This window comes from Scyliorhinus torazame, chromosome 29 (genome assembly GCF_047496885.1).
Source record: "Scyliorhinus torazame isolate Kashiwa2021f chromosome 29, sScyTor2.1, whole genome shotgun sequence".
Taxonomy (NCBI): Eukaryota; Metazoa; Chordata; class Chondrichthyes; order Carcharhiniformes; family Scyliorhinidae; genus Scyliorhinus; species Scyliorhinus torazame.
The window spans coordinates 19,901,216-19,913,325 of NC_092735.1; the positions used below are offsets into that span (position 1 = coordinate 19,901,216).

Consider the following 12,110-nt stretch of genomic DNA (forward strand, 5'->3'; position numbering starts at 1 on the left):
CAAGTAGGGATGGGTAACAAACTCTGGCCCAATTAGCGACGCCCACACCCCATAAAGGAATTTTAAAAAAAACCTGGGGCAGAGAACGGAGGAAGTGCCCTCCATTTGGAATTAGGGATAGAGCACCGCTGGGAAGGAAATGCAGGCTGATCAGAAGAGGCGATCTTCGGCCTTCCCCCCAACCCAGGAAATTCAGAAATGTGCTGACAGCGTTAAAGCAGAACCTCGCGAGTAAACTCACTGTGTCTGTATGGTTCAAATGTCGTCCTTGGTTCAGCGGGCTTCAGGGACATCTGATAATCATTCAGGCCCTCCTCGCCATCCACACGTATGCTACAGACGTGAACGGCGAGGTGTGAATAGCGGCGGAGTATCCGCGATTGCTCGCATTCCTTGGTTCTGCAAAGTGAACGAAAAGGCTCATGGAAGGGCAGACATCGTTAACGGACGGACGCACATGGCAACGAAACAAAAATATTGCGTCTGCCTAGCGCCTCCTCTGAGCGCAGGACCCCTTGATGCACATTGCGGCCAGCGAGGTGTTTTTTGCAGGGTGGACACCGCAGGGAAACATGGCAGCCATTTTGTGCACAGCAAGCTCCCAGAATGAACGATGTGATAATAACCAGATAACCTGTTTTAGTGATGACTAAATATTGCCTGGAATTTGGGGAACACCCATATTCTTTTTCCAGCTTAATAACCAAAGCACGGGACACGTAATTGTACAGCACGCCCTCGCTACAGCGCCAGTGTCCATAATTTAATAAAGGTGAGGGGAGTCTGACGGATAAACAAAAGAAGACATTTATTTACATGAGGCCCGGTTAGACCTCACTGGGTCCTCTCTCTGTGTCGGCCAGTTCCTGACAGGCCGACTTTTTATACAACATGGTTATCAGTCCCGTAGTTAGCAGGAAGCTCATACTCCTCGAGCCCAAAAACAATCCACTCCATCTGTGTGCTCAATGCAGATTATTACATATAAGACCATAAGGAAGTAGGAACAAGAGGGAGGCCATTCAGCCCCTCGAGCCCACTGCGCCGTTTAATAAGATCCTGGCTGATCCAAGTCCACATTCCTACCTTATCCTCGTGACCCTTAATTCCTCAACTGATTAAATACCTATCCATCTCGGCCTTGAAGATGTTCGAGGACTCGGCCTGCAGAGCTTCGCGGGGTAAAGAATTCTAAGGGAGTGGATTCCAAGGATCCACTACTCTTTGAGGGAAGAAATTCTTCCTCAAATCCATCTGCAATGAGCACACTTTTATTCTGTGACTTTCCCCTCTGGTCCTACACTCTCCCATGAGTGGGAACATCCGCCCAATATTTACCGTCTAACCCCTATTTTTTCAATCCTATCACCTCTCATTCTTTGGAACACCAAGAAGTATAGACCCAACCTGTTTAATCTTCCCTCTTAGGGCAGTCCCTGCACACCTGGGATCATCCTCTGCCTTGCCTCCAGTGCTGAGATAGACTAAATGTTCCACTCAAGCCTCTGGGGTAAGGTTTGAACCCACAATCTTCTGACTCAGTGGCGTGCGTAGAGGGCTAACCACCGAGCCAGCTCTGCCACTTTTGTGAGGACGGGGGCAGAGGGGGAGGTGGCAGAGGGGAGGAATGAGAAAGCAGATTGAAACCCATTCGATATCTCGTCAACAACACGGCCCCTGTTTTAAGCCGAGCGTGAAGGTGTTCGTTTTCAGTTCCTGCTCTGTGCTAAATTTATGACTTACTGAATGTTTTCTGCCTGTCAAGCAGCGTGGCGGTAACACCGCTGCTGTCCCGGCAATCTGGAGCCTCCAGCGACACGGGTTCAAATCCTACCGCGACAACATTGATAAATTTGGCACAAAAAGCCAGCCCCAGTGATGGTCACCACGAATCGAGCAGATTGTTGCAACAACCAATCTGGCGAGCGGCCTGCAGCACAGGAAACCTGCTCACCTCGTCCAGTCTGGCCTACACTCAATTCCAGAGCCACAGAGAATTAGTTCACTCTGGACCAAACTCCAAATTGGCCTCGCGAGCTGTTGAGTTGCGCGAATGGTTCAAAGAGATAAGGATAAAGTTACAAAGGCATAGGAATCTTAGCGGACCCAAAGATCAAAATAGCCAGCTATTGGAGTGTTCCAATCAACAATACAATGAGGGCATTGCGGAAAAAAGAGACATGTCGAAGTTTTCCATCTTGGACTCATCAGGAATTTCACAGGAATAGTGATAGAAGGGAAAAACAACTATATACACTAAGTAAATAGTATTTATATGAATACTATATAAATAGTTGTTTTCCCCTTAAATCAGTTTTCTCGTGATGTTCCTGATGAGTGCAAGACCAAAAACTTCACACACCTTTTTTATCAGCGAGACTCAAGTCCTAAACTACAAACTACTATCAACACAACCAGGAACTTGAACAATGCAGTCACACAGGTGGAACCAAAATCAGAGGAAATCAAGCTCTCCGATGAAAGTACTGGGGGGGGTGGGGGGGGGGGGGGGGGGGGCGGTGGCTGGATTACGTCTCCCAAAGGAGATGCGAATTGGATCAATGAGCGGTAAAAAAAAAAAATCTCTGGAGAGACTATTTCTCTTTTCCCTCCCATCCCCGCATTATTTTCCTGAGGTGCAAAACACACTCCTGCCTTTTCCGAGGTTGGAGGCTGGGAATCCTGCGGCGGGTATCTCACTTCCTGACACCCCAAAGCCTGTCCATCATCCACAAGGCACAAGTCAGGAGTGTGATGGAATACTCCCCACTTGCCTGGATGAGTGCAGCTCCAACAACACTCAAGAAGCTCGACATCACCCAGGACAAAGCAGCCCCGCTTGATTGGCACCCCATCAACAAACATCCAAACACACCACCACCAACGAACAGTGGCAGCCGTGTGTACCACCTACAAGATGCACTGCAGTAACTCACCAAAGCTCCTTAGGCAGCACCTTCCAAACCCATGACCATTACCATCTAAAAGGATGAGGGCAGCAGATACCTGGGAACACCACCACCTGGGAGGTTCCCCACGACTTGGAAATATATCGGCCGTTCCTTCGCTGCCGCTGGGTCAAAATCATGCAACCCCCTTCCTAAAAGTACAGTGGATGTCCCTACATCACAGGTGCTGCAGCGGTTCAAGAAGGCAGATCACCACCACCTTCTGACGGGCAACTAGGGATGGGCAATAAACGGTGGCCTAACCAGCGACGCCCACATCCCGAAAATGACATTTAAAAAACAAGGATCGGGTGTGCATTTCGGAAGACACAAAAGTGTGCAGGTTGGGTTTCCCCGAGCCAACAGCTGAAAAACCTGGCCCTTGGCCACCAATGAGGGAGACACTGTGAAGGTGAGGTAATGATGACACTCCTGTCTTAGTGGTAAGGAGAAGCTGAAGAGAGTTGCCGACTCTTCTGCTCGCCAGGGGGGTTTGCCAGCGAAGCCACCCCACGTCGCTGGGAAACCTTCAGGCTGGGGGTTGCATTGCCAGCTGGAAAAGAGAATTCCGAAAAACTCCGGCACAGATCTCATACAAAACAAAAGGATCAGGGGCAGAACGGAAATGGTTAACCTGGAAGGTCGGTGAACGTAGGACAAAGTGGGGGGCGGGGGGGGGGGGCAACAGGTGCAAAGACAAATTTGGGACGGAGAGGTTTTGGATCACTGGCCCACAATGCACTTTGTTTCGAAGTCAAAATTATCCTCAAACAGTGATCGGCCTACGGAAAAGGCTTTTCTTGAATTCTTTCACAGGATGTGGCCTTTCGCTCTCCAAACCAACATTTACTGTCTATCCCTAATTGCCCTGGAGAAGGTGGTGGTGGGCCATCTTCTTGAACCGCGGCAGTAAGAGTGGTGTCGGTACCCCCCCCCCCCCCCCCCCACCCCCCCCCCCCCCCCCCCCGCCCCAGGGAGGGAGGTCCAGGATATTGGCCCAGCGGCAGTGACGGATATTTTCAAGTGAGGCAGGTGCGTGGTTTGGAGGGAGCTCGTGCAGGACGTGGCGCTTGGATTGGGTAGGGCAGGTAATAATAATAATAATCGCCTATTGTCGCAAGTAGGCTTCAATGAAGTTACTGTGAAAAGCCCCTAGTCGCCACATTCCGGTGCCTGTTCGGGCAGGCCGGTACGGGAATTGAACCCACGCTGCTGGCCTTGTTCTGCTTCACAAGCCAGCTGTGCTAAACCAGCCCCTGTAATCTTTTATTGTCACAAGTATGAAGTTACTCTGAAAAGCCCCTAGTCACCACATTCCGGCGCCTGTTTGGATAAGCTGGTACAGGAATTGAACCCGCGCTGTTGGCCTTGTTCTGCATTACAAACCAACTGCCTAGCACACTGAGCTAAACCAGCCCTACCTCCACCCAAAATATGTTAAGGGCAATTGGGGTGCCGCAGTGGAAGTACCTTGAGGGCACAATGGATGAATGAGCTAAAAGGCCTCTCGCCTGCTTATACCGATCAGGAAAGGGTTAGGGGCTATTCAATGAGATAACTTACTCAGAGGTGCCTTTTCTATAGTGGAGGTTGAATTTGAAGTATTTACTGGACTCGCTCGTTACTTCCCAAGTACATTCGATCTCCTGGACGCCATCGTAGGTGCACTGCAGATTTTGAGGCATCACTTCATCTTCAGCTGTGAATTGTAAAAGTGGACTGTTACCACGGAAATATAGCGCAAAGGGTCTTAGTTGATAGCACCATGAATGCTGCTTAATGAGCCTTTTTTCATCATCTACAACACAAGTTCATTACTGGCATCTTTGTCACCATAGTGGGTTTTCATGCCCATCCTACCCATTCTCATCCAATCCCAAGAACATATCTTTCTATTCCTTTCCCCCTTGTGTACTTCACAGAATCATAGAATCCCTACAGTGCAGAAGGAGGGCTTTTGGCCCATTGAGTCTGCACCGACGTTCTGAAAGAGCATTCTACCCAGGCCCTTTCCCTGCCCCATCCCCATAACCCCACCTAACCTTTTGGATACTAAGGGGCAATTTTAACATGGCCAATCCACCCTAACCTGCAAGCCTTTGGACTGCGGGAGGAAAACCGGAACACCCGGAGGAAACCCACGTAGACACCAGGAGAACGTGCAGACTCCGCACAGACAGTCGCCCGAGGTCGGAATCGAACCCGAGCGCTGTGAGGCCGCAGTGCTAGCCACTGTGCCACCGTGCCACTGCCGTCCCCTTCCAGCTCTGGCTCTGTGCCGATCTACGCTAATTTTGCCCAGCGGCCTATCAAACATTTCCCACGGCAATTACCTGTTGGACGGTCTTCGGCGTTTTCAATCGTGTTCCATCGGATCTCCGAGCTCCACTCACTCCAGTGGCCTCTAGCACTCGGCTGGAGCTGTGGCCTCGCACGAACACGGGCAACGTACGTATCTGACGTCGCCAGCGACGATTTGCTGATTCGAAACAACCGAATGTCCTTTTGCACACTTTCCGTAATTGAATTCTGCAGGGAGAGAAGATGCTTCATATCACACGGTTCGGGCAGCTTTAAGCCTGTTATTTCACAGCGCCTATCGTGAAGTCCCAGCAAACATTCGTGCTTGTGTTTATTTTAAAATGAATTAAAATGACTCCCCCTGCCCTGCCCCACCCCCCCGCCCAATGTCAGTAATATCTGTATCTTTCGTTCGCCATTATTTTCTTGAAACCGTGACTGTATCATTGGCCTCCCAGCTAATAATGCTGCCCCGATCCTTCCTGCCCTGATATTCCCACATCGCCTGATCTGTGCACTTTGTCTCATTCGTAAAGTTTAAAGAACAATGTTGCCAGTCTGTACCTCCCACGGCTCCCAGGTTCTTTTGTAGTTAATATCGTACTGGAGCTTTCCGAAGAGCAGATTGGATGAATTTCTCGCGTAGACTGTGTCCCAGGACAGTGAGTAGTCCCCTTCCACTGTGACGGCAACACTCAGATTGTCCGGAGGTCGTGGTTTCACTGAGCATTGAAGCAACAAACGAGAAGCAAGGTTAGCTATATGCAACGGAGGGTCGCCACTAACAATAATCTTTATTATTGTCACAAGTAGGCTTACATTAACACTGCAATGAAGTTCCTGTGAAAAGCCCCTACTGGCCACACTCCGGCGCCTGTTCGGGTACACTGAAGGAGAATTCAGAATGTCCAATTCACCTAACAAGCGCGTCTTTTGGGACTTGTGGGAGGAAACCGGAGCACCCGGAGGAAACCCACGCAGACACGGGAAGAACGTGCAAACTCCTCACAGACAGTGACCCAAGCCGGGAATCGAACCTGGGACCCTGGAGCTGTGAAGCAACAGTGCTAACCACTGTGCTGGATAACAATTCTTCTTCTTCAGAACTCTGCCTGAAGTCTGGTCCGACCCACGGCGCCTTGAACCCTGCCAAAGGTAGGTCGGGGAAAGGAGTAAGGTCCTGAACCCACCCCCTAGCCAGAACGGGAATCGAACCCCGCGAAGATGGCGCCAGTCTGATCTCTACGGTGGCCATCCAGCCAACTGCCCCCCCCCCACTCACCCTTCACCCCCAAGGACTCCGAGTTACTATGGCAACACGCCATTTTCCATGCATGGTGTGGGTTGGATCTAGGGTTGCGGCAAAGGCTCCAATTCTATTTCCTTCACGTGGCTGACCAGGAGTCTCTCCCGCTCTTACCGCCAGCCATTGGCGTTTGTGGTGGGGGGGTTTACAAGTTGACGCTCAACCTGTTTTGGCCGCGTTATGGAGGCACCTTTCTTGGGGTGGGACTCGAACCCGGAGCTTCCGGCTCAGAGGCAGGGACGCTAACCCACCGCGCCACAGGATCTCCCCAAGGTATCAATACAACAAACGGGAATTTCCATCCGGGAGGGGGGAAACTTAAAGCCTTAACATTTTCCAAATCCAACTCACCGTTTTCCAAAAGCCTGAAGGTTCTGCTCACGTTGACGGGTCTTTCCGGTTTAAAGATAAAATCATATTTAAACGAGATGACATAACTATTATCCTTTATGGTGCACCTCCAATTGAGATCAGAGCTGGAATTATTCTGTGGGGATCTGCTTGCCTGGCACCTCTGCTGCCTGGGAAGACAAGAATAATTTTTCACTTTGATATTCCGCCCCGGCCAATGACCGGTGGTTCTCAAGCCCTTTCGGCTGTGGACCACTGAGATGGGGCAGAAGGCCCCGCAGACCACTGCCCAATCCGACTCGCCCACCCGTCTTCGCTTGCCACCTGAAAACCCGCATCAGAACTAATGGGAAAGATTGTCACGAGACACCAGTGAGGTGATTTGAAGAAGGGGAGCTTCTGTCTTAGTGCCCGCCTCCGTGTCCAGCCATTTCCTCTTCCTCTTCAGCCTCAGGAGTGAATGCAAAATGGCCCACTCAATTGACGCGTGCATCTTGTGTAGCTGAGCACTGGAAGACTCAGACTCGAACTGGACACCAGGCTTTCTGGCCACAGCTAGCGTGGCGATGGGTGCGACATGTTTGGCCTCTCCACCACCTTTAAGTTTCAATTCCGACCCTTGGGTTTTCCTGGATGCAAGGGGACTGGAAACGCAAACAGCCTGTTCTTGGCGTCGAGCTGCCCAATGGAGGCTGGGATTTTCCAGACCCCTCCCCGACCCCACCCCCTGCCCCTCGGTGGACTTCCCGGAGGCAGAGGCGGGTCGTCCGCCCATCGGCCAATGGCGAGCCGCCTCTGCCGTCGGAAAACCCGCCCTGTGTGGAAAATCCCGGCCATTCCGGGTGCCCCGAAGCATGCCGCAGCGACCAAAAGACGAATAGTCGCCGTTTTAACAAGGGGAGGTGTAGCAGCCAATGTATGTGCAGCAAACGTGACAACGACCAGTCAATCTATTCCAGCGATCTTGGTTAAAGGATAAATATTGGGCGGGATTCTCCGTTCCCCCAGCTGCGTGTTTCTTGGCAGCGCGTCGCTCGCAGGCGGGCGGATGCACTCTTCCCGCCGCTGGGCAATGGGATTTCCCATCGAAATCACCCCCACGCCCCCGAGAAACCAGCGGGAAAAGAGAATCCCGACGGACGGAAAATTCTGGCAATTGGCTCGGAGCACTTCAGGGTGACTCCCTTTCCCTTCTTCAGACCAGTACCGCGGGAAGCGCAACTCGGCCCAGGAGGGCAGGCGGGGCTTGGCGGATCACCGTGGATGGGACTTTCCGGCCCTCTCCCTGCGCCGTGTCTTCCGGAGATGGCCATTGGCTGCCGGCGGGATCGTCCTGCCCTGTCGATGTCTAAGCCATTTTGCGCGGCTTTGCACCCTCCACCGCTGGGGAACCCACTGCGGGGGGGGGGGGGGGGGGGGGGGGTGGCAGGGAGGGGAGGGGGGGGGCGGGCTCCATTGGCGGGATCGAATAGTCCCACTGGAAGCAAGGACTGGAAAATTCAACCCCATGTCATCTGAAAGACAGCACTTCCAACAGTGCAGCACCTCCTCCCTACTGCACTCGGAGTGCCAGCCTAGATCTCCCTTCATTGTGAGGAGCCTTGTGGGTTCCCGAGGCGAGAGTCATGCAAAAGAACTGTAAAATACGAACTGGTAGATACGGAACTTGGATTGTGTCTTCTTCTTGTAATATAAATCTATTGGTAGGTATCGCCTGGCCATGGGGTTTTCAGCCCATTGGCACTCTATCTCGGTGTTGTAGTCAGTGTGACACTGCAAACTGCTGGCGACATCGTATACTAAAAATCAAAAAGAAAATCAAGTGTCAAAAACCAGTTGCTAAATCGTTTGAGCCTAAAAAGATAGGCCTACTTTCCTCTAGCGCCTTTCACAGCTCTGTACTAGCTTGCCGGCTAGAGAAGAGAAAGGCGAACAGTGGATTGGCGGAGTTAAGGTCACGAGAGGGTTCGATAGTTTAGGTGTACAGAAGATGAGGGTGGGAACCACGAGCCGTCAATACCTCTTCTTTTCCTATCCTCTCTATGCCGATCACTCGCTAGCGGGTGTGATTTTCCACCTAAGTAACTCCTTGTCACTGGGTCATGGGTCCCCGCGTGGCTGCTGAGCCCGCCCCTGGAGCCTCATCTCCGAACGCACACTTGCCAGGTGTTTCTGGGAGGGGGATCGGTGCATGGACCCGAGATCCTTTCTCAGCCTCCTCTTCCGGGCCTCCTCTCGCTGTCGGGTGCCCTCGAAGAATTGTGCCCCTTCGAGACAGCGCAGGGGAATTCAGGGAAACCTCCTTGCCAAGAGAGTGGGAGGGAATGCGGAACGCGCTAACACAGGGAGTGGTTGAGGAAAATAGCCTTCAAAGGCGAATGTAGATAAATGTATGAGGGAAAAAGCAACAGAAGGATCTGCTGATAGGGTCAGGCAAAGTGGATGGGAGGGGGCTTGCGAGGAGCACGAGCACTGCCATGGACCAACTGGTCCAAATGGCTGGCTTCAGCACTGTGAATTCTATGTATGATGGCACCTTTGATGGTCGGGACTCAGTGGAACAGTGAGTGCAGTTCTGCCTTTCTGAAGAAATTGCAGCTCCCCGCTACATTCCAGGAACAGAAAAAGGAATATCGCTGAAAGAGACAAACGTGCTCACCTTCCCCGGCACAGCGAACAATGCTGAGGGCCAAAATGGAAATCAGGCGCACATAGTTTGATCTTCCACCGCCTGACATGTTCAAACTTCGGTTAGCTCCTTTGCCTCAATTCATTTACATGAGGCAGCCTTTTGAATTCAGTACGTCTAGTGATAAATAAGAAAGAAAATATCAATTCACCACACCAGGTATCAGTGAACAGACAAACGTACGGACAAGAGGCAGGGGTAGTCCATTCAGCCCCTCGATTCTGATCCCCCAGTGAATAAGATCATGGCCGATCTGATAGTAACCTCGAATCTAAATCCCGCCTGCTCCTGATAACCTTTTGTCGCCCCCTCCCTCGTTTACCAAGAATCTACCCATCTCTGCCTTAAATATATTCAAAGACTCTGCTTCCACCCATCGCCTTTCCAGAGATACTCGACCCTCTGAGAGAAAAGATTTTTCCTCATCTCCGTTTTAAGTGGGCGACCCCTTATTCTTAAACAGTGACCCTTTGGTTTCAGATTCTCCCACAAGAGGAAACATCTCCACATCCACCGTGTCAATAGCCCTGAGGAAGATTGAGGCATTCTGTGCTGGGTGCGTGACCATGAGCATGTGACCCCACCTCCAGGCCCCCTTTTCAGCCCTTGGCCTGGTCGCCCACATCATTCGCCTGCAAAGTCCACTGGAATTTACCTCAGTTTTGCCCCACTCTTCCTGGTCGCATCTTGGCACATCCATTTCACGGGACGTAGGCATCCCTGGCAGTGCCGGCATTTGTTGCCCATCCCTAATTGCCCTTGAGAAGGTGGTGGTGAGCTGCCTTCTCGAACCGCTGCAGTCCATCTGCGGTAGGTACACCCACGGTGCTGTTGGGCTGTTAGTGCAGTAATATTTAGCGATGATCTCTCTTGCTGTCCCTCCACCGTTAACTTTGGTGCCCCTAAAAATTTGTCTTTGCCCCCCTACCCCTTTTGTTCCCCTCAAGAATGTGACGCCCCTTGACAATGTTATCCACAGAAAAAGGGACCAGCCTCCATATGTGTGAATGCTCTAAGATTGCGGGGTATGTGTATGCGTATATGTTTTTCTGTTAGTGTTGCAATGTGCATAGTTTGGGGTTGTTTGTGGTTCCATCTGTCATAGGAGGTATGCGTGTTGGAGGGATGCGTGTTGGAGGGATGCATGTTGGAGGGATGCGTGTTGGAGGGATGCATGTTGGAGGGATGCGTGTTGGAGGGATGCATGTGTCTGTGAGCCTGTGGTTGCGTGTGGAACAGGGAAGTGAACATTTGGAGTAGGTGTGTGAAGATGTGAGCTTATTTCCGTTTACATGGAATTTCCCCAGGGGTTCTCTCGATGTAATTTTGATAGACTTCCAACAGAAATGCGACTGTTCACATAAACGGGTGTTTCTAACGAACAACCAGCAAAGTTACAGGTGAACGTACCCTGTCTGGAGTCTGTCTCGGAGTGTCTGTGTGTGAGTGTGAGTATGTGTGTGTCTGTATATGTGTGTGTGTGTGTGCTTGTGTGTGTGTGCCTGAGTATCTGTGTGTGAGTGTGTGTGAGTGTGAGTATGTGTTTGTCTGTATATGTGTGAATGTGTGCCTGTGTGTGTGTGTGCCTGAGTATCTGTGTGTGAGTGTATGTGAGTATGTGTTTGTCTGTATATGTGTGAATGTGTGCCTGTGTGTGTGTGTGCCTGTGTGTGAGTGTGTGTGTGTGAGTGTGAGTGCATATTTATGATGTGTTCAGTTGCATTCATTGTACTCAGTGTAGATATGGACATCCTTCATATATATTCCTCTGCTCATGGACATAGTGTTAGGAAAGTAAAGGTAGTTTTCAAGGATTTACATTTGCATTGGTAGGCGGCACGGCGGCACAGTGGTTAGCACTGCTGCCTCCCAACGCCGAGGGCCCGGGTTCAATCCCGGCTCTGGGTCACTGTCCGTGTGGAGTTTGCACATTCTCCCCGTGTTTGCGTGGGTCTCGCCCCCACAACCCAAAGATGTGCAGGGTAGGTGGATTGGCCACGCTAACTTGCCCCTTAATTGGAGAAAAAAAAGAATTGGGCACTTTAAATTCATTTTTTAAAAACAAGAAAACATTTGCATTGGTAAAAATTAGAAATAAAAAGTTTAAAGTGTGTTTAATTAATATTTCTGTGCCTGAAAGGGTAAAACCTATAGTTAGATTCTTGCTCGACAAAGGTGTTTGTATGTGTGGGCCCTAGTTAAGTTCCAACCCTGATTCTATTGTGCTTAGAGAGGGCTACAGCGTGAAGAATAAATAAGAGGCAGAGCATGTGGTTGTTGCTGCCCAGCTCTATTTATACAATGGCACTGCTAATGATTGCCCCATCACCCCCTTCCCCCTCATTATGGGAGCTCATATTCCTCAAGGAACATTGGTGATAGAAATTGACTTTTTTAGTCAGCTATTTTTTTATTTTTAAAAAAAAATGTATTCTCCTCCTTTTTCACGTTTTCTCCCATATTTACACCCATCAACAATAAACAATAATCAACAAGATATGTCAATCCCCATAAT

At 50.6% G+C, this 12,110-nt stretch overlaps 1 protein-coding gene across 3 annotated transcripts in view; it reads right to left on the reverse strand.

The window, feature by feature from the left end:
* Window positions 1-12,110, reverse strand: part of csf2rb (colony stimulating factor 2 receptor subunit beta) — a 55,845-nt gene that overhangs the window by 23,953 nt on the left and 19,782 nt on the right. For 2 of the 3 annotated variants that reach the window (XM_072492161.1, XM_072492159.1), the window contains exons 2-8: window positions 9,566-9,712; window positions 8,558-8,705; window positions 6,907-7,076; window positions 5,814-5,971; window positions 5,282-5,477; window positions 4,512-4,647; window positions 242-399 (exon numbers count right to left, since the gene is read on the reverse strand). In XM_072492161.1, coding sequence (XP_072348262.1) covers window positions 242-399; window positions 4,512-4,647; window positions 5,282-5,477; window positions 5,814-5,971; window positions 6,907-7,076; window positions 8,558-8,705; window positions 9,566-9,644 — 1,045 coding nt within the window. In that variant the 5' untranslated portion in view covers window positions 9,645-9,712. The remainder of the gene's footprint in view (window positions 1-241; window positions 400-4,511; window positions 4,648-5,281; window positions 5,478-5,813; window positions 5,972-6,906; window positions 7,077-8,557; window positions 8,706-9,565; window positions 9,713-12,110) is intronic. The other variant, XM_072492162.1, reaches the window with a different exon arrangement.